This window comes from Dermacentor variabilis, chromosome 7, assembly GCF_050947875.1.
Source record: "Dermacentor variabilis isolate Ectoservices chromosome 7, ASM5094787v1, whole genome shotgun sequence".
In the NCBI taxonomy this organism is placed as follows: Eukaryota; Metazoa; Arthropoda; class Arachnida; order Ixodida; family Ixodidae; genus Dermacentor; species Dermacentor variabilis.
The window spans coordinates 145,112,475-145,133,922 of NC_134574.1; the positions used below are offsets into that span (position 1 = coordinate 145,112,475).

The following is a 21,448-nucleotide window of genomic DNA, read 5'->3' on the forward strand; positions in this document are numbered from 1 at the left end:
TCATTGTCGCCTGTTTTTGAAGTTATCATCATTAAAACTTAATTCACTAACACTATCCTGGCTTCGAAATTTTCTTTCTAACAGGCAGCAGTTTACTATCGTTAACAGCTTCTCCTCGCCCCTTTCAGATGTTTCATCCGGTGTACCACAAGGAAGCGTTCTTGGTCCCTTACTCTTTCTGATATACATTAATGACATACCCAATAACTTATCATCATGCATGCGCATTTTCGCTGACGACTGCATTATCTATCGTTCTATTAACACCTCCGATGACCACCTGATCCTCCAAAATGATCTTAATGAAATCACTAATTGGTGTGACACCTGGCTAATGACTCTAAACTCATCAAAATGTAAAGTGATGTCCTTCACCCGCAAACGCAATAACTTGGACTATTCTTACTGTATTAAAAATATCCCATTATCTCGGACCTCATCATTTAAATATCTAGGCGTTAATCTTTCAACAAACCTCTCCTGGACTTCCCACATTACTACCATCTGTGCCAGTGCTTCTCGATCACTGGGTTACCTGCGACGTAACCTTCGGAACTCACCTCCACTTATCCGCAAACTGGCATATCAAACATTTGTTCACCCTCGACTTGAGTTTGCCGCTCCAATCTGGTCTCCCCATCAAAATTACCTAATTACCATGCTGGAATCAATCCAAAATAGAGCCGCACGTTTCATTTCCCGAAATTATAACTACCGTTCTAGCGTAACTCAAATAAAGATTCACCTATCACTTCAGCTACTAAGTAATCGTCGCGACATAGCCCTTTTGTCATTATTTCATAAATACGCCCACCACACTAACAAACATTCCTTACACCTAGAAACGCCATCGTACACGTCGCACAGATTATATAATCATCATAGCTTCACGCGCATCTATGGTAAAACAGAAGCATTTAACTCGTCTGCAATTCCACGTGCTATTCGGCTCTGGAACAACCTCCCCGACAACATAGTTTTGGAAACTGACCGTGATAAATTCAAGAGCTCACTGAACTCGCTTAACCCATGTTAACCATTAATATCACACTCACTGCTCTGTATTATTTCTTTGCCTTTTTCTTGCAGTGTTATACGTTGTTACTAACTTATATTGTTCCTTTTTATTGTAATCATATGCAGCTTTATGTAGCTAATATGTTTCATGACTTTTAGGCTGTGCACTTGGCTGCTGTTTCCATTTGTTATTATTGTTAATTGTATGTACTTGATTGTATGGCCCCCTTACTCAATCCCCAAGAAGGGGCCTTGTAAGGTATTTTACAAATAAATAAAATAAATAAACTCCAATGAAATTTTGGGCAGTACAAGAAGCATCGTTGTTCAGATAGTGTACATAGAGAAAAGCCTCAGTGCAAAGACGAGTGGATGCGTCATGAAAGGCTCACAAAAGTAGAAGTTTTTGATACCGAAACAAAAAAAATGAAGCGACTGAAACCATTATCGCTTGCCGCAATTGACACATAATTGAGGATGTACGGCTTCTTGGCATGATTTCCAAGATTAAGCGATGCCCACAGCTGTCCACGGTACGCCAAAAAAATCCCCAAGGCAACGTGCAGGGACTTGAGTTGTACCTGGCAACCACTAGGTGCACGCATCGTTTGCTTACATGCAACTTAACAGGCACTAATAAGAAAATTAGACTACTACAACAGCCATGCAGCTTTGCCAAGATTGCTTCAGTGGTATATACTACTCACTTAAAACCAATTTAGCCAAAGTGAAATTTCGTTGCAGTTGGCTTCTCAATTAAAAAAAAGAAAGAACACAAATTATATTTGTGCAGTAGGCATGCTTTCTTTGAAGCTGCTCACTGTTGGAAAACAACACCAGCTGCATATACAACATGCAAGATCGCAAGACAGAATTGCTGTTCTTGAGACAGGTGGTGAGACGAAAAAGGTGTGGAAAGCCCACCTCGACGAAGTCGACGCTGTACTCATCGCTGGGATCGGTGGTGGAATCCACAAGGCACGCGTTGTTGTACTTGTCCCTGGGCTCCAGGAAGAGATGGTGCGGTTCGTCCTGGGTGCAGACCACCGTGCAGCTGTGGTGAATGAACCCTGTCTTCTGAGGGTCCGGCCGACCTAAATTTGCACGAAGTGAGAGAGGTGAGCGGTGAGCAAAAATGTTTCTGGAGTGGAACTGGTTTATATGGCTGGTTATATGATTGGATTGCTGATTGATTACCTGACTAATTGTTTATTGACGGACTAAGTCAGTTATTTTCCTATTGATTAACTCTTTCTGTGCCATGAACGAGCTGGGTTCGTCCACGAATTTCTGGTAAAGCGGCCAAGGGTGAGCTATGGTCTTTAACGGTACTTTTCGTTTTCTAGCAATGCCATGCACGAGCTGACCTCATCTAAGTTCTTTGTCGCGATTCTGGTAGATTGCAGCACGCAATCCGTGGGGCAACGCAAACAGAAAGCAAGTTTATTCTGGTGGAGGAAGTATAAGCCTATCAAGCTAACCAACTAATTCCTAAAACCCAAAGGCCGTAAAACCAACATGAGTCACTGATTCTCAGCAACGAATACCTTCCTTCGCATTGTTGCCTCCTGCAACCAAGTTGGTAACTGGGGTCTTTTAAAAATAATTTGGCAATATATTTGTCAGAATTTGGGACAATAGTATGGCACGAAAGGGGTTAATTAATTTATTACTTAACTGAGTAAGTGTCAGATTAAGTAATTAACTCACTGGTTAATTGGCTAACTAAATTATTTATAGATGGTTAATCAACTTATTGGTTTGGGTTGATTGATTGATTGATTGATTTGGTTTAATGTCTTAAAGCGGCGTCTGGACTATGAGAGATGAAAAAATATGGCTCTTGACCACCTGCTGAGCAGCAGAATGCCATTGCCACTATAATTGATCTTTTGCGGAGTGCAAAAACTGGTGCTAGAGACAGGATTTCTGCCAGATGGACATTATTTCATTAATGCTCAGCTTTAATAAAGCAGTTGGTACATGTGCTCTGGAGTAACTGATTATAAAGTTAATTAGCACTTTTTGTTCATTACCCAATATCGCTCTACTGTTTGTGTCCAAGTAATACCTGCCTCTTCAAGTAATCCAGTTGATGCAACAGAATTTCAATATCTACTGCAGTAAACTTTAATGCCTAACTGGCGCCGCAGGTAATAGAGTACGTAAATAAATAGAGGTGATGATGTTATGTAAATCCGATATATTATATAAACCCGATATATTAATCTTTTTTTAATCTGGCACGAAGAACTTTAACACAAAGTAAAATTTCAGAAATGATAGGCGTTGCATGATTCTGGTCGTTTTTGTTTTTTGTTTTTTCCACGGCAAGGTTCTACTTTATGCTAAAGAAGAAATGCCGGATGAACCACAGACCAACCTGGAAGAAAGTTCTTGACAAACGGCGAGCCCCGAACGTGCACCATGCCGATGAGGACCGACACATGGCAGAGACCAGCGCGGCGCACAGTGAACTGGACTCTCGCCTGATTGGCCAGGTTCGGATCTGTGCCACCCAGCTCAACGCTGCATGCCACCTTGTGGGCGCCATTGCCGGCTACGATTTCGACTAGCAGTGGATCTTCGTCACAAATTGGGTAGCTGCGTCCATTGCGCTGGAAGAACTGCGAGAATGAGAATGAATCAAGGTGCTTGAAGAAAGGCAGAAACTTCTTTTGAGTGAATTCGGCAGAAATATCTAAACTGCAGTCAAGTCATCAATTTCCTCACCTCTGTGGACAGTTACCGCACATGGAAAATGATCTACGCTAAACAAAAAACAGATTATCTGATGCAGTACCATTACAGCGGTCACATTCGTAGACAATGGACCGTACTACTTGATAATCTGTATACAGCGTAACAGAAATTTCTCAGGACAGCTTGATCCTCACTTTTTCAGATGTCAAGGAAATATCTGGTCTCAAGAATAAAATTCACACAAACTGTGCTCTGTTATGGCGCTTCCACTGCAGTATCTCAATAATGTGAAAAAAAATTGCAAAGTGACAGCGTACTTAAAATAGCACTAGCTGATTGGATGACAATGACAATGAACACAATGATGAAATTCTTGTGAATATTATTCAATGTTTTATATTTATTTTGGCGCTCCCTTAACAGTGAAATGACATTTAGTTTTGACACAGTGTGGGGACAAACACATCACAAGAGTTTAGGCACCCTGCAGACACTGATGGCATCTTTGACAAACTGCACCAGCATGCCCCAGTGTGCCGTTTTAGCCAACCATTCTCGCACCAGGGTGCTCTAGTGCACACCGGTGCAGGTTGTCGAGGATGCCATGAGACTAGGACATTGTGTGCATTGCAAAGAATTTCCTTCTTCTTCTTCTTCTTTTGAGACTATGGTGACATGCACTGAGAGAGCCTGTTGCGGTTGTAGTAAATGAGCTCAAAGCTGGAAGAAACGCTGAAGATTACAGATTTTATTATGTTTTTTTGTGTGCGTGTGATACTTTCTAGCAATGCAAGAAGTGCTTAAACTGTAATCTTGTCAGTTATAGATGTGCTAATATGTTTCTACGAGGGTGAAGCAGAAATTCTTTGTCCCTATTTTTCATTAGCCAAAATAAGGTACACACAGGTAATTACAAATATACATACTATTCTGACTTTCTGATTTGCCCTCGTATGTTTATGATCATGGCATGAAGTATGTTCTCCTGTATTTATTCTTGTATTGGAAAAAAAATGCACCTCAGGGACCGCAATGATTTGTGAACTTGTCAGGAAGGTCTCAAGACAGAGAAGATTGAGAACCAATACTAGAAGCAGGGGCAGTGCGATGAGTAGTCAGCTGCAACGCAGCGCATGACAGCAGCACACCTTGATGAAGAAGGTCAGTGTGCAGCCTACGACCTGCGGCTCGGTCCAGTCGAACTCGACCTTGCAGTTGGCCGGCGAGAGGTACTTCCCGGTGAGGTAGCTGAGGAAGCCGAGCTTCGCGGCGGCCGCAGCCGATTGGTCACACAGCAGCCCCGCGGGCGCCAGCATCAGGGAGGCCACGCCCACCAGCACAGAAGCCACCAGGGACACACCCAGCATAGCCCCTACAGTGACAGCCAAGAGATGTGGCATGACGGGCATTACATATATGACACGCAATTTACCTCAGACATGCAGGAGGTTTTTTGCACATGAGGTGTGTCACACAACAGAAGTGTCACGGATAGTGTGTGTCACAATTAACAGTGATTGTGCCTGTCGCACATACTGTGTGGCACATAATAGTGAACGCCACCTGTCACACACCCTCTACTTCACAGGTAACGGTCCTTGCATCTGTCACACACACTGTAAGTCACGCTTCGCAGTGATTGCATCTTGCACATACTGCGTGTCACACTTAATAGTGACTGCACCTGTCACACACCCTGTACCTCAAAGTAACAGTAATCGCATCTTTCACACGCAATGTAAGTCACACTTAGCAGCGATTGTGTCTGTTGCACATACTGTGTGTTGCACTTAATGGTGACCGCACCTGTCACACACCCTGTACCTCACAGCTAACCATCACAGCATCTGTCACACACACCCTGTAAGTCACACTTAACAGTGATTGTGCCCACTGCACATGAAAGTGATTGTCTTTCACGCATACCGCGTTTTTTAAAGGGACTGACAGTTGGCCAGAATGTGTTGCGAGAAGTTGTTGGAAATGAAATTACCATGATTTATAGTGATATGAATCCAGCATGCTGATTGCAATTTAAGTAGGAATTATAATTTTAATTTGGCACAGAAAGTCTCAAGAACCAGTAAGTGGTGAGACCTGGCAGTGAAATCTTGGTGCTTTGGATGTGTTATACGAGATTACTGTACATAAGTCGACTGTTATTAACTACAGTACAATTATTCCTTAAAGTTGCAGTTGGTATATTATTAGACACTCACGCATTATTCTATGCTTCAGAAATAAAGAATGCATGCGTGGTTATGGCAACACGCTGAACTCCGTTGAACATGTAAAGGAGTCGTTTTGATTTCATTCCGATTGGTTTAGTTTTGACTGGTTAAATATCAAAGCAGTTGGACATGAAACCACAAAAACACAGCTATTATCACAGAAATAATTCAACAATTAGGAAAACATAAACCGCAGGAACATCGACTTGATAAACTAAATCATACTTTGTTACAGCTACGGCGGCACTTGTTGTCTGCCTCCCACTAATGCCGGCGTATAATCGCTATCCCGCTCACCTATCACCGTTTTCAGCATGCTTCCAGTGAACGACTACATCCTCACTGCAGATTGAAAAATTATGATTAAAAAATGTTCCTAGGCATTTTCCGCATTAGCACTGCATGATTAGACACTGATTGGTAAGCTTTCCATTGCACACACACACAAAAAAAGGGTACCATGAAAATTGGCTGTCAGTCCCTTTAACAGTATTGTGTCTGCCACATGTCCAAAGTGTCACACTTAATAGTGATAGCATCTGTCACACATACTGAGCATCACAGAATACAGTGTCACAGCACTGTCACAGGGAAAAAGTGTTCACACTGTCACGTGCACAACAGATTTAATACACAGAAGGCATTGAGACATCAGCTCCCTACAGAACAGAATACGACACAAAACCCAGACACAAGGCCTGTGGGTCACACATAGCCCATGGTTCATGTGTTTTTGACATCCTCGTGCAACATGCTGTTGTTGCCAAAATAAAGAATGAAGAGCCAAGCTGAAGAGGTTATCTGAACTTGCGAGAAGATCTCAGCCCCCTGCCAGCAATTGCAATGACAAGTAAACATAGGCAGAGCAAACGAATGAATGGCATTTGTGCTGCATTAGCCCACATAACGCTTTTCCATAGCACTAAGCAAGACAACACTGTTTTTCTTTTAGCCACGTTGTGCAACCACACTAGTTATGCAAGAATACTAACAGTGTTTAAGGTGAACTTCAGTTTTGGCCTGCTACAGTTATGCTCAGTGACAAGAACCTGACCATTACCTTAATGCAACAACCTTAGCTTAAATTTAAATTTAACAACTTTACGAAGTATTTACCTACAGTTCCCATGCATTACGATGAGAATACGTATAATTAAGAGTTTTCTTTTTTTGTATGTGCATGTAACCCACCATAACTGCAATAGTCTTTAACAGAGACCCTGCCTAACTGTGCTCAGCACACCCGCGTAGCTGGGTGACAGAGATTAGGGCAAATTAATTTTTCGCAGTAATCTGTGAACCAGACAGTAGTGTGGTGCTTTTAACAGGGTGTCCTGAACGCTCAATGGCATCGCGCATGGCTACACACTCACCAAAGGCCCATGTCTTTTGTTCTTGCTCAAAGAGGATGCGCTCCCAGATGAGGTCTGTTGCAGCCCCGAGTGCCTCGGGTGTGTTTGGCAGCTGTCTCACAGCACGCACCACTTCTGGAGTCCAGCTGTGGTCCTTGCTTTCGATGTCACTGAGGACCTGCTGCGCTAGCTGCTCGAGGTTGTTGGGCTCGCTGGGCTTCCTGTACCGATGCGAGCAAAAAAAAAAAAAGCTTCAAAATTATTGCAATAAATGAGAAAACGTGATAAGTCAGCATCATGCTGGTTATAAGAACAACTACGCTCGCAACAATGAGATATTCCGGTGCAGCTTGCTGTTAAGAGGGAAAACATGCACATATGCATAGATGCACACATGCACTGTGTAGTAGGCAGACGACAATTTCAAGAATGCAGCAGAAGAAAACGCATCATTTATCAAAAGAAAGATTTTAAAATTTTGCTGGAAAGACAGATATAAGGCAGTTAAGACACGAATGTAATAAAAGAAATGCTGCAAAACAGCTTGTGCACCACCAGAAGCAACAATGAGAAGAAATAAAGAAAGATGGGTACCAGGACCAGGAAATTAAGATTGATATAATTATCAAGCACTGAATCTTTTTGTATCATGATGCCACTGTGCCACACTTATGCTCAATCAATTATTTTTTGTCACTCCCAACATTCCTGCAAGAAATATTATTGACTTTCAACCTCCTAACCCTCCTCTGCCCTCATAATGCCATATCAGCAGCAAAGTATACTGTCAAAGCAGCCTTCGAAACTACATACATGCAGTCCAAACTTTACCAAGGCTAAAAATGCACACACATCCTGGCTTTCTAGAAAACATAGAGCGCAGTAGGCCGTCACTGGCCCACAAAGCATGCAGGGGTCGCTGAACTTCCTTTCATTACCCTCTTTGTTATTTCCCCATCGTCGAAGAAGACCCAATTAACTCCAGGAAGCCCAGTAACAGTGCTGCCTCCATAACACGAGAAAAACGCTAAGCAGACGGTGATGGGAAAATTGAGTTTCCTCCGATCTCTCTCTTCCCTTCGTCACCAAGTGAGCTTTGTCCCCGTATTCCTTATTAGTTTCTTGGCCAGAGATAGAGATGTTCTATGCTGACATTCTCTTCTTTCTTTTCTTTTTGTCTCAATTATTATTGCTTTCAAAGCGTGCACGTCTTGGCTTACCCGCTGTTTGAATCCCATCACTCATTTATCACTGTCCACAGAAGCATTATGCATGGCCCCTTCCCGACGAAGATGAAGCTTTCTCTGGCACGTCAGCATTCTTTTGACACCTAGGTAATAACACGAGTGTATGCCTCCCTTCCCATTAACTACCAGAGCAAAAGAGGGAGAGAGTGTGTGGCCACAGAGTGACAAGTGGAAGGGAAACACAAATGCAATTAATGGGGTTGTCTCACTTTAATGCCCTTGAAAATGATGTATAAGCAACATAAATCATACTGCTAGCGAGATATTTTCTAAAGAACTGAGAATGCAACAATGTCTTTATTCTTTTTTCTTAATCCTTAACCATGCCTCTGACACCATGCAGAAAAGACAGCCACGAAAACAAAAGCACAACTTGCTTGATCAAATAGATGATTACCCGATTTTCTTTATACAAACACCCATCGTGCACAACTTTGTGTGGCCAAAGTAAATAACAGTGCACTTCATGCACACGTGTAGTGATGGTGGCACTGATACACTCAGGAAACAGAGCGACATGTTTTTGTGTCTTTTATCGCTCACACAATTTTTAAAAAATCACCCACTGATGTAACAGAGTTCTATCTCTTGAGCTAGCTTACTCTCAGAGGCAAACTTTACTTGTACGAGTAATCAAAATAAAGATTTTAATAATTAGTCAAGTTTTGCTAATTAACATACTGCAATTTATGAATGGTAACCAGTCATATTCACTTGGAACAACTTCGGAGAATCACAGCAGCTTCAAGATACCCAAGTACCGAAATTTTGCGACAATATGCCTTGGTGTTCCAGTAATTACTGAGCATCAGTATATAAAAAGGCGCTTTGTTAAAAAAGTTAGTGGAACTACAGTGCATTGACAGCGCATATCACAAAACTGGTGCTAGTTTCAAAATTCATTTCAAGTGGATGTGCCTCGTGAAATCACTGGCATCAACCCATGTATTGTAACATTTGCACTAAAGTAGTTAGTTCTGAAATTTACTAGTGAAATTTTGTTAATTAGTCAATTATGCATTTTGATTTGCAGTGTAACCAATGTCTGCCTTTTTAGGTAATCCAGCTTAATAACTAGACTTGTGCCATATGCCACAGGCGATTTTTTTTTTATTTCTGGTAATGCAAAAAAAAAGAGGAAGACCCGCCCAGTATACCTTTTTGAGTCTGCAAGATCACTCAACAAATCAATTTTGCGCAATATCGCGTTCTCCTTAGTCCTAGTCATCTTTCCCGTACTGCGCTACACGCAGTGCCGTGAAAGTTGATGCAAACACCTTTACACCCTAGTTCAATAAAACCATATATATATATATATATATATATATATATATATATATATATATATATATATATATATATATATATATATATATATATATATATATATATATATATATATATAGGAAAGAGACGACAAAGTTTTAGGAAGACTTTACGGACCATTTTCGGCTGGTGGACTAGCCTTCGTCAGAGTTCAGTATGCATATATATATATATATATATATATATATATATATATATATATATATATAATCTTAAATAACACACAGAAAGCAGTTCAAGCATTACAGCATTTTCGCGCGTATTACACTCACCGCAAATTCAACAAATTCCCGCGCACGTTAAGAGTGAAATTTCAACGCCGATTCTGATCTGCAGTTCGGCTTCACGGCACTGCTTTGTAATGTTGCCGTGAAGCAACATCGCACTTAAACAGAAAGCGGCTTTGTGAAGACGGCAGCGATTGAGCATACGAAGAACAAAATGAGCTTTCCTTCGCGCCCGATATCTATGTCTCGCTGCTGTCATCGCTTGAGGTTACTTCGAGAGCACATTTTTTTTTTTTAATTCTTGCGCGTCAGAGAAAAGGAAAAAGCGAACTCGGCCAAAAAAAAAAGATAGAATACAGCAGCAACAGCTCTGAAGCGAATGGCTTAGGCAAGAATCCCATCCCATATCTGCCGTGTAAAGCAGCACCCCCGCGAAAATGTTGCAAGCGCGGGTAGCTGATGCCACGGCCATGCATAATTTAAGGGCCTGTACGCTGCGTAATGAGCTTCGACAGCCGGGTAGCGGCTGCTCCGTCAGACTCGCTGCTGCTCGCTTACAACGCACTGTCAGAAGGGAGGCGGTGGGTGAGAGGTTGGGAAAGGGGGTGAAAAGCGGCGGGAGGGGGAAAGGGGGAGGCGGCGCCCGAGATCCATTTCCAGCTCGTCCGCACGACGATAATCAACATGTTTACGCACCGCGCTCGTGTAAGATGCGGTCGACCGCTGCTTTATTCATAGCTGCGTCGCGCAAGGCGGCTACAGGGTGGGGAGATCGCCTGTCCACCGAAAGGTTTATTTTTATTTGTCGTCGTGTCACACGACCGTCTAAAAGTTAACGAAGCCACCGTGAACACTAAAATGGGAACTTTCTAAATGTTAAGCCGTTTACGTATAAATGACGTTAAGAGACGGCAATGTAAAAGCGTGGATTAGAGGGTATACTGATAGACAGCATATTGAGAGGATAAATAGAGAGCATAAATCAGAGTGCGGAGTTGACATTAAAGGGACAGGAAAAATTTTTGAGCTGTATTAATTACTCACCCGTTTACAACACCAAAAAGAGCCATGCCTACGTGAAGAGGTCCACGGCGAGAATCAATATATATATATATATATATATATATATATATATATATATATATATATATATATATATATGTGTGTGTGTGTGTGTGTGTGGGGGGGGGGGATATAAATGCAGGAATGAAAGACGGATGGCGATCCTGCCTTTAAGTTCCCGCACTAGCCCACGATGCCGTCATGGATTTTGGCGGCGCCTGCTTGCGCTTCCTTTTTTTGTCGGTAAAGATATGGAGACTAAAGGAGACAAAGATTGAGCTTAGAAAGTTTCACGGGCATTTACTTTGTGAGAACCACCCGCATAGGAGAAAATATTTTGGAATCCCCCGTAGGCTGCCCTACGCAGTCCCGATTTGGAAGCCCAACAACGGGCAGTCCAACGGGCCCGCGACGTGGCGGAGAGGCTAGGTCTTTCAGTCGCGACGTGGGAGCGGCCCGCTACGTGCTAGTGCACGTTCCGATGGACCTCAATAAAGTTTTTTTCTATCCATCCATCCATCATGTCACAGTGACGTACTGACACTGAAATATCAACGCTAAGTTAAAGAAAAATAAAAGCTGCGGAACCCATCTCACGATGACCGTCGAACGTAACGCGTCTAGCATTGAATCGGTATATAGCGACCCAACGTGTTGCCACCGTCAAAACGAGTTATGTATCAGGCGTTTGCTGCAGCGAGATTCCTCTTTCGCGCTTCCCTAGGAACGCTCAGCGCCATCTTGGGGCGGCGCCGCGAAGCTTGCGCCTGGCCTCCGAAACGCACAGCACGCCGCGGTGCGTGCGAACGACGTGAAACACGTCATGCGCGGCGACCGGGCCTCCTGTCTCGCGCTTCTGGATGGATGGATGGATGGAAGGCAGGAGCGTCCCCTTTGAAGCGGGGTGATGGCAGTTGCCACCATGCTCAGCTTTTTATTTTTGTTCAACTGTGTTGTAAGTTATTAAAATTCGCCATTTTCTTTAAAATACTTCTTCCTACACTTTTAACCTCACTGCTTTTGAGCCACCAATCCTCCAATCGCTTTTTGCTTCATTCTTTTCTGGACCCGCTGCGCCACCTAGTGGCACTGCCGAGAAGTCCGCGCGCGGACTCCGAGACTAGAAGCGTATAGGTGGCGCGCCGGTGCCTGCGAGCGCTCAGAATTATTCCTCCGCTCGTCCCGCACTCTCGGTGGCACATATTCGGTGACACAAAGCTGGCGTGAGGTTCACTGAAGAGCGGGACACACCCAGTGCAACTGTGGCGCAGCCTGCTAAGGCGTCGCGGGTAGCTGGCCTTGCGAAGCCCTTGTGACGTGGGTTAAAATCCGCTCGGCATCGAATAAATCTGTGGGATCCTTTTGTCGTCGTTGTAGAACGGCACATTCCCAAGTGGTACATACCTAGCTACCCAAGTTCGGGTCAAAGAGTTTCGTCGGAGACCAGCACAGACCGAGTGACGCATACCCTGTGCTCCAAGTCGGCGTCAAAGAGTTCCTTCGAACAGCGACGACACCTACCCTGTCCCGCATCTACAGTGACCCATGTCGGGGTGAAAGAGGTTCGTTTAAGAGCGGCACGTGTCTACACAGTGCCACATACTCAGAGACCCAAGTTGGCCCAATGGTTGGTCAGACCCCCGGGCCGCGAATTTTAGGCAGTTCCAATTACCGGCTGCTACAAAGGGGAATGTCACAAGGAGACTTTGACAAGTTCCTTATTGACAAATTGGCAAGGTCTTTAGAACTGATAAAGGACCCGTGGAAAATTTTCGTTTTGAGCCTCCCTGTGACGTTTGTGTCGCGCCCATGTGCAGGTCTTCAATTCTCATTTCACCATTTTTTCTGAGAGGCGCCGGCTGTTAGGGAGCGCTAGTGGTGTTCAGTCTTGTCCGTGTCCTTTCATTTTTTTTTTCTTTTTTTGAGCGCTTCTATAATTTTACTTTGTTTAATGAGTTATTTATTTTGTGTGCCTCCCTCAATGCACGGTTAGTTCGGCTTCTACACGAAACATCCCTCAGAGGAAAATGGAAACGCTAAGCCCTCGCACCCAAATGCCGCACGAAGCTTCTTTTATCGCTCAAGGAACTTTACTTCTAGAAATAAAATGCTGCTGGAAGGTAGCGCTAAGTATTGTCTATTCTTTCTTCTTATGCAGGTGCGTTAAACAAACCTTTCTGCAAGTAACGACATACCAAATACACAAAACTGTCATCATAACGCCGAAAGTACCTACCCCACCTCGCCATAACGTCATGCACTTTTGAGTTTCGCTTTACTCATTATCAGTGAAGGAGAACTGCATCATGCTATAGAGCAACCGAAGAACTCAACCTACAGCAGTATTTCTCCCCGCCGAACAGGCCTAAGTAGGAGAAATAAACTGCAAAGTCCGTGACGTACATACTGACGTACCGTCAAGCTCAGGTTACGGCGCAAAATTAAAAAAAAAAGAAAGAAAGGAAATAAAGTTCGGCTACTGTTTCTTCGAGCAATGATCCAACAATTGCAACCGATTTAACAAGAATTGAGTTTTGAAGGCATAGTTTACCACTCTGGTAGTTCGCCAGCGTTTGTTTCTTAAAAATGTGGGATTTAAGATCCCTAGACTGCAAAGTGGGTTAAGAGGGACGCTCTTCATTGTTTAAATTCACGGCAGGGCGAAGGCCTCTCCAAGAAATTTCTTATACACTGCGACATATGCCAGCATGAATGAATGAATGAAGTAACAGTGAGTGAAATGAGTGAGCGAGCGAGCGAGCGAGCGAGCGAGTGAGTGAGTGAGTGAGTGAGTGAGTGAGTGAGTGAGTGAGTGAGTGAGTGAGTGAGTGAGTGAGTGAGTGAGTGAGTGAGTGAGCGAGCGAGCGAGCGAGCGAGCGAGCGAGCGAGCCAGTGAGCTAATACGTGAGTTAAATGAGCAAAATGAATGAGTGAGGCGAGTGTGAGTTGGTGTTAGTAGTAGTATGTAGTAGGAAGTAGTAGTAGTAGTAGTAGTATCGTAGTGGTGATGATGAAGACAAAGAATAATATATAAGTATACTGACAGTTTATTAGTGCGTTGGGGAAAGAACACCGCAGAAATGTGGTCGGATCAAGAGCATATATCCTATGCTTAGGAGAACATGACAAACAAGTTCTGCGGAATTTCGCAAGGTATACAGGGTTTGTTTATTAAATGGCCCCGAATCAATTTCTTTAAGCAATCACAGAATGGCCTCCCTATTCATGCAAGTCGCCTCAAAAATCTCCTGCCGCAATTTTTTTTTTTCGAATCGTTTCCGACTATTCGCGGAGTTGGAGTTGGTCATCGCCCCCCGCCCCCTCTCTCATTTCGTCACCGGCAGGACCTCACCTGAAAGTTGAGAGTGTCTCGGCTGATACTGACATGATTCACCGGCCTCCCCCTTTGAAACGGGGCAGTAACAAACAGTCACCTGGCCTGTTTGAAGAGGGCTCGTCGCGGCAACGCGTGGCGGCCATGGTAGACTAGGCCGCGCAAAACGCCACGCTGCTACTACCTCGAGCAAGCGAAGAGAGGATGTAGTCGTCATCAGGAACATGTGGTCGAGCGTTAAAGGGCACAGTAGTAGCGGCCTGACGCGGCAACCGGACGAATTCGGCAGAACACGGGGACGGATGATGTGCATCAGAAACAAAGTAGCTGCCAGAAGGAAGGTCCAACTGCACGACACCTGTTGCGCAGTCCATTAGGGCAGAATGGGTCGAAAGTCCAGCCCAAAGGTCGGGTCATGCGAACAGCGCTCTAACACAACAAATAAGACGGTGGTTTGATGGCCGGCAATCGTTACTCGTGCTCTAAGCATGCCGACAACCGGTAGCGTACTGCCGTCGGAAACGCGCACTGTGCACGGTACGGCAGGCGGTGAGGACCTTTCTGAGTCTTTTGCGAAGAACGGCACTTGTTACAGACTTCTACGCACTGGTGTCTACGTGGGACTTGAGTGGGACTCCATCCACCTCAACGTCTAATATACTTCCAAGCCTAAGCAATGTGATCGGAGGATTTGCAGGCCGGGTCGTTGATGCAGCGTCGCCACCGGGATCTGCACCGACTAGTTTTCTTGTGGCACGAACGCGGGAGAAGAAGAACGGCGGGCCTGCGGCGAACGAGACCGACGACCGAGCGATGGTGACCGGCTGGTTCGGAAGGTCGGAGGTACGTTGTCTGTATTCGTAGATGAAGGATGCAGAGAGAAACGGGGAGCACGTTGACCTGGACGGCCGGACGGGAAGCCCCACCTAGGGGGCGATGACCAACGACTGCGGCAATGCCGAGCGATATGTCCAACACGCGAACAATTGAAACAACTCGGCCTATCGTCCGGTGTTCTCTAGTCGGCCGGGTTACGACGGCGAGTTGGAAGCGCTGAAGACGTGGAAGCAGTGGTTGGGGGGGGGGGGGAGCTGTCCTGACTGCGACCGGCATCACAGGTCTAAATTCGTCATCTCTTGTCTGACAACGGCATGCGAGGCAGAACGTGCGTGTCTGGGCAATGCTGACGAGGAACGGCAGGTGACATGGCTTCGAGCTCGCGACGCATTAACCGCGTCAAATTTTCCTGTCCTGACAGAGGAGGTCCACGTGGCTGTTCCTCACACGAAGACGTCGAAGCTGTATTTGGTAGGCCGTTGAACTGCTGCGTAATGCGACGACTCTTCAACAGCTCGAAACTGCGGCACTCTTTGATGATCATAGTTCTTGATGAACATAGACGATCATGATGACCATAGTTCTCGAGTCATAGTTCTTGCAGATAAGCAGGTTGAATGCGTCATCTGCTGTGCCCTTCAGGATGTGGCCAATCTTGTCGGTCTCGTTCATGTCTTTGTCAACGTTACGACAGAGCGCGAGGACGTCTTGGATATGTGTCACGTAAGACTCTGTCGGCGTTTGAGCACGGGTGGATAGCTCCTTCTTCGCGGCCAGCTGACGGCCAAAGGGCTTTCCAAGCAGGTCTAGAAGCTTCTGCTTGCAGACGTCCCAACTCGTTATGTCGCGTTCGTGGGTCTCCTACCATGCTAGCCCTGTGTCTCGGAGGTAGACTATCACATTCGCTAGCATATTAGCGTTGGGTCCCACCGATTATTTTCGCTTACACGCTCATACCGGGTAATCCAGTCTTCAACGTCCGTACCACCGATGCCATATTGAAGGGCCCTGGGTCTCACGGATGAGACAACACGACGGAGGTCGGAGTCTGCGGCACCGCAGGTGGTCATCGTGGTGCTTTGGCTGTCGATCATCGTGTCAGGGCTCCACGCGGCAACCGCTCCGGAGCTCCGTGTTGGTGCCCCGCACGTCCACAAAAATGTTGCGAATGTCGCTTGAAATGAGCACGAATGTTGTTTATGCAATGCAAGGCGAATGCTGAAGGCACCAGCTGACACTAGGTCATGGCGGCCCAAGCGTCCCAGCAACGAAACAACGCTTTTTCGCCATCGGCTCTTGTCTGCACGCGCCTTGTTCTGCATCGCGACAATATATATGTGTATATATATATATATATATATATGCGCAGTGAACGCGCTAGCGTATTGTGACGCATTGCGACTGCATTTGCCTGAGTGCAGTCTGCTTTGCAGCAATGCGGCGCCTAATGAGCTTTAATTTGCCTCGCTTGTCTGCTCTCGAAGAGTAAACACGACAAACATATCGATGTTGTTTACGCCAGATGCAGCAACAGCAGCAACACTGACCAAAGAACAACGATAACAATTCTCACTGCAAGGCGCCCCACGGACACTCCAGTGTTCACCAAGGCGTCGCGCGCCCTAATCTCCTAAAAGCGCGGGTCGCGCGAATTATCCGGCCATTAGTCGTCGCGCGTGTTTAACACATCCAAGCCATCCTCATCCACGCATGCAAGGAGAACCTATACGGGAAGAACGCGCACACACGCATGCACACACACGCACACTCCCATCTCTCTCACACACGCAAATAACACACACACACGGTCGGTCGCTATACTGTTCACATAAACGCAAGCACACCCCCCCCACAAGCTCTCGCGTAAGAAATGCAAAATAACACGCTTTCACTCACACATACGGACTCCCCTCTGCCTTTGCGACACAGTCTGTCCCTCAAATGTTGTCACACAAACAAACAGCGGCAGGCGACAAAGCGCGCGTCCGCGGCCCGACAAGAGCAAGCCAGACGCACACACACACACCCGCCGGCAGGAACCCCCGATGGGAGCGACTCTAATTCGCTCGAGGGAGCGAAAGCGAGGGAGGGGGAAGGCACGCATCCATTATTCCGCAGCAGATGCAAGTTTCATATCGGCCGCGAGGCCACGCGGCCCAACTCAAACGAGGACTCTTCGCCGAACGAGCGCGAACTGCGCTCGCGCGCACGTCGTCTCGTGACTTCTCGCGCGCTCTCTCGTGGACGCGTCTCAACGCGCGTGCCTCGCTCGCTCCGCGACCAGCAAAGCTGGCGACACCGCGGCCAGTTAGGCGGGGCCTGCTGGTCGCAGCGGCGTCCGTGGCTTCGTTAAACTTTCACAAATGCGGGCCAAGGCCACGTGCGTCCCGCAGCCACCGTGGCGGACAGAGCTTAATGGAGAAAAAAAAAGAAAAAAAACAGATGCGTTGCGCGTGGGTATCGTATACTCACGACGTGGGACAACTCTGCAGGCGTATGTATAGGCGGCGATACGATATATATATATATATATATATATATATATATATATATAGGCCAGCAGGGGCTGACGTGGGACGGGCCGCGATGGCAAGAAAGGGGGGCCTTTAGCGTAGCGACGGTCTTCCAATCGCCGGTACGCGTTTCTGCGTACGCGGTCAGACCTTCCCACCAACGTGAACTATATACGGCTTCGCCGTTGACTCGTGACGAACGTATAGATAGCGACGGAGAGAAGGACGAGCACAAGTTAGACGACAGGGCGAGCGTTTTATCTCGTTTATCTTGCCCGTAACGTCTGTATTGTTCTCGCTGTTTCTCGCCACTCTGTGAAAAAAAAAACGGAAGAAAAAGAGACGGGGGGTGAGGGGGCTGTTAAAGCCATCGCCTCAGTCGTTCCCAAAACTTCGAAACAGAGCGACTCTGTCTGTGCGTCCGTGCATATATATATATATATATATATATATATATATATATATATATATATATATATATATATATATATATATATATATATGTATGCGTGTGTGTGTGTGTGTGTGTGTGGAGAGGGATAGAGGGGAACGCAAATCGGTCGTTATAACGAGCCTCAGGCTGATCTGAACAAAACGAAGTCACGAAGGACCGTTAGTTTGCTGGCTGCGCTTGTTTTCAAACTGCGACGTTAATCGAGCGTACGAGAAAGAGGGCGGTAATTGAATGTTAGCGTCAGATTCTAAATTGAATGACACGAATAGAAAAAAATTTAAGAACATAACACTGAACGATCGAAAGGAAGCAACAAAGAAACAAACGAACCAACAAACAACCCGGAAGCTTCAACACGGAGGCTCGTAAAACAACAGCAATGCACTAAACGAGGGCGTTCGGAATTGGCAAAATCAAGACCGATCAAAAGAGTATAGTGAATCGAATGCGCACATAATGGCCTTCGGAACAGCAAAAGCCTTGTAGTGGTTCTAATCACCGTTAGGTCTGCGTATACACGAACAGTTCTTCCCACACACGCACCGGCGTATTACAGCGAAGCCGTTAAAGAGCGTTCCGCAACAATTTTCGTTGCCGGCGCCGAAGGCCGGCGTCCGATGGAGTGGTCGATACCAAATGTAGATGCAGCGCAAACGCGCGTCGGAGCCCCGAATTTGCTTTTGCAACGCAACGTTCGACGACCGTAAAATAAAGGTCACCTCGCGTGCGTCTCATTCGAGTGGAAAACAACTCGTGCACGCGATTTTTCTTAAACGGTAATCCGTAATTTTTGTCTCCCGCGTCGCGATGCGACAGCGCCACGTCGGAGGTCGGCCAGGAGTTAGTACTACGGCTTCGGCGGCGCAAATTGACGGCTTGTCGCTGCAACGCAGCCTGCCTGTCACCACAGTCGGTGACAACCTGAAAATTTACGGACGGATCTCCACCCACAGGAAAGCAGTGCACCTGCCCCTTCAGCTCTGAAAGAGAGCCGGGAGCCAGCTGCAGAGTCCACTCGCAACTTAATTACTTAAATTGCTCTTCTAATGCGAATGCTTAGCTAAACGGAAAATGAAAGCTCGTTGTTTCAGGCTACAAACATAACCACAGTGTGAGCACTGATATTGGGATCGTCCATACAGTTTGCCAAGACGTTCGGGTTTCATCCCAAAACGAATGACACAAAGACAGATCTTAACGGGAGAAGAAAAAAAAAACACAGCCGTTTTTGAACACGCAAAACCTCTTGACGTCACGGAAATAAGCGCACCTAACTGGCTGGCTGGCGCATCTATGAAAATTGCGTTTAATTTACACAGCGTACACATAACGTTACATTCTCAGTTTGTCACCGAATACAAAGACAACAATAGCCACGACCGCGTTAAAAAGAAGCAGCAATTAACTGCTGCCGCGTTTCCTAGACTATATACTTCCGAAGGCTGCGAGAAAAAAAAATCGCTCCTACAGCTTTGCTGCCTTTGATGCATCACCTGGTGCGGCTGACGCACATCTGTCAAATTCGTTCTGGTTTTTACTGAGCTGCAGCTGTTGCTCCAAACCACGACACAAGCCAGCTGCGAGCCGGTAGGACACGCACGAGGAAACAGAGAGCGCGCATCTGGCGAGAAGCAGGAAGCTATAGTTATGCGACGACTGAAACGACGGAACGAACGCGCACAGGACGACAAGCGTTATACTTTCTCCTCCCGGCGACCACCGCGCTTTGCACACGGACGTAGCCGACGTAGCGCGCCGTTGCCGCTACAAGAGCTACGGCGGCAGCCCACGAACGAGAGCAAATGTGCCAAATACGGAATGGTACGGACAAACCGAACGCGAAAGACCACGCACGCGCGACACTACAGCGCATGCGCGCACATACAAAATGTGCGCACAAACACGGACACCTATGCGCATGCGCGCACACCCACACATAACAGCCAAACACGCGCGTGCTGACACGTAATGCAAACGCTAGAGAAAAGCAACCGGAGTTTGTATGCGAGCAATGTCAGACTTGAAAGATTAAGCGTAACGAATAATCATTGGAACGAGAGAGACACAGTGTATCGAAGAAATTATACACAAAATGTTGTTCTCCTCATCAACGTTATAAGGTGTGGTCGGTAGATGGAAACTGCTAGAAAAGGAAAGAAGATAAAGAAAGCACTAACTGAAGGGAAAAATAACGATACAGACGCTAGCAAATACAGAAGCACGCGTACTTGAGGATATTAACACACCAGCGAATCGGAAGCTACTGCGCAGTAAATGAAGCGAGATCGATAGAACTCAGTCGCACCACAAGATGTAAACGGGAGAGAGAACAGCTATAGCCGATACTAGTACATATACCAACCTCTGGTGATTAAAATTAAATTTTGGGGTTTTACGTGCCAAAACCCCGACCTTGTTATCAGGCACGCCGTAGAGGAGGGGTATCCGTAAATGTGGACAACCTCGGTTTATTTAACGTGCACCTAAGCCTAACGTACACCCATCGAAATGCGGCCGCCGTGCCCGGGCTTCGATCCCGCGACCTCGTGCCTAAACGCCCAAAGCCACTACCACTAAGAATCCACGGTGGATAATGTCTGATGGTGCAAAATGTCGTCTTCGATTACGCGCGCCATCTTTTTCGATTCCATTAAGCCAACGCACATGGACAGGCAGAGTAGCACACTCTCCCTCGTCCTTCTCTTCTTCTTTTTTTTTTCGTATAACGTAAACAAAGTATGCCGGCATCTCGCCTGGCAACGAGTATTTATGGCAAATTTTCGAGGTCGCGAATACTTCGACCAGAAAGCATATTATATATATATATATATATATATATATATATATATATATATATATATATATATATATATATATACATACACGAAACTTCTGCGGCACGCGTGCACATGTTCCCATCACGCAAGCGACTCCGCAAAAAGCGTCGGTTATTTTCTTTGCGGAGGGCGCGCCCTCTATAAGGCTGCTGCAACCGCACGCCATGTTTCCGGCCAGACCTCTGGGCTTCTGCCGTCACGCTGTCTACGCCAAAACACGCGACGTTTTAATTTTCCGCCGTCGCTCGAAAGTGCTCCGCAAAGTGCATCAGTACGCGATAAATGAACACACAGACACACACGCACGC

The 21,448-nt window shown here is 46.0% G+C and overlaps 1 protein-coding gene across 1 annotated transcript in view; it reads right to left on the reverse strand.

Moving 5' to 3' along the window:
• Positions 1-21,448, reverse strand: part of LOC142588087 (apoptosis-resistant E3 ubiquitin protein ligase 1) — a 95,214-nt gene that overhangs the window by 27,314 nt on the left and 46,452 nt on the right. Inside the window, exons 4-7 of the mRNA XM_075699548.1 lie at positions 7,325-7,524; positions 4,869-5,092; positions 3,401-3,644; positions 1,942-2,111 (exon numbers count right to left, since the gene is read on the reverse strand). Of these exons, the coding sequence (XP_075555663.1) occupies positions 1,942-2,111; positions 3,401-3,644; positions 4,869-5,092; positions 7,325-7,524 (838 nt within the window). The remainder of the gene's footprint in view (positions 1-1,941; positions 2,112-3,400; positions 3,645-4,868; positions 5,093-7,324; positions 7,525-21,448) is intronic.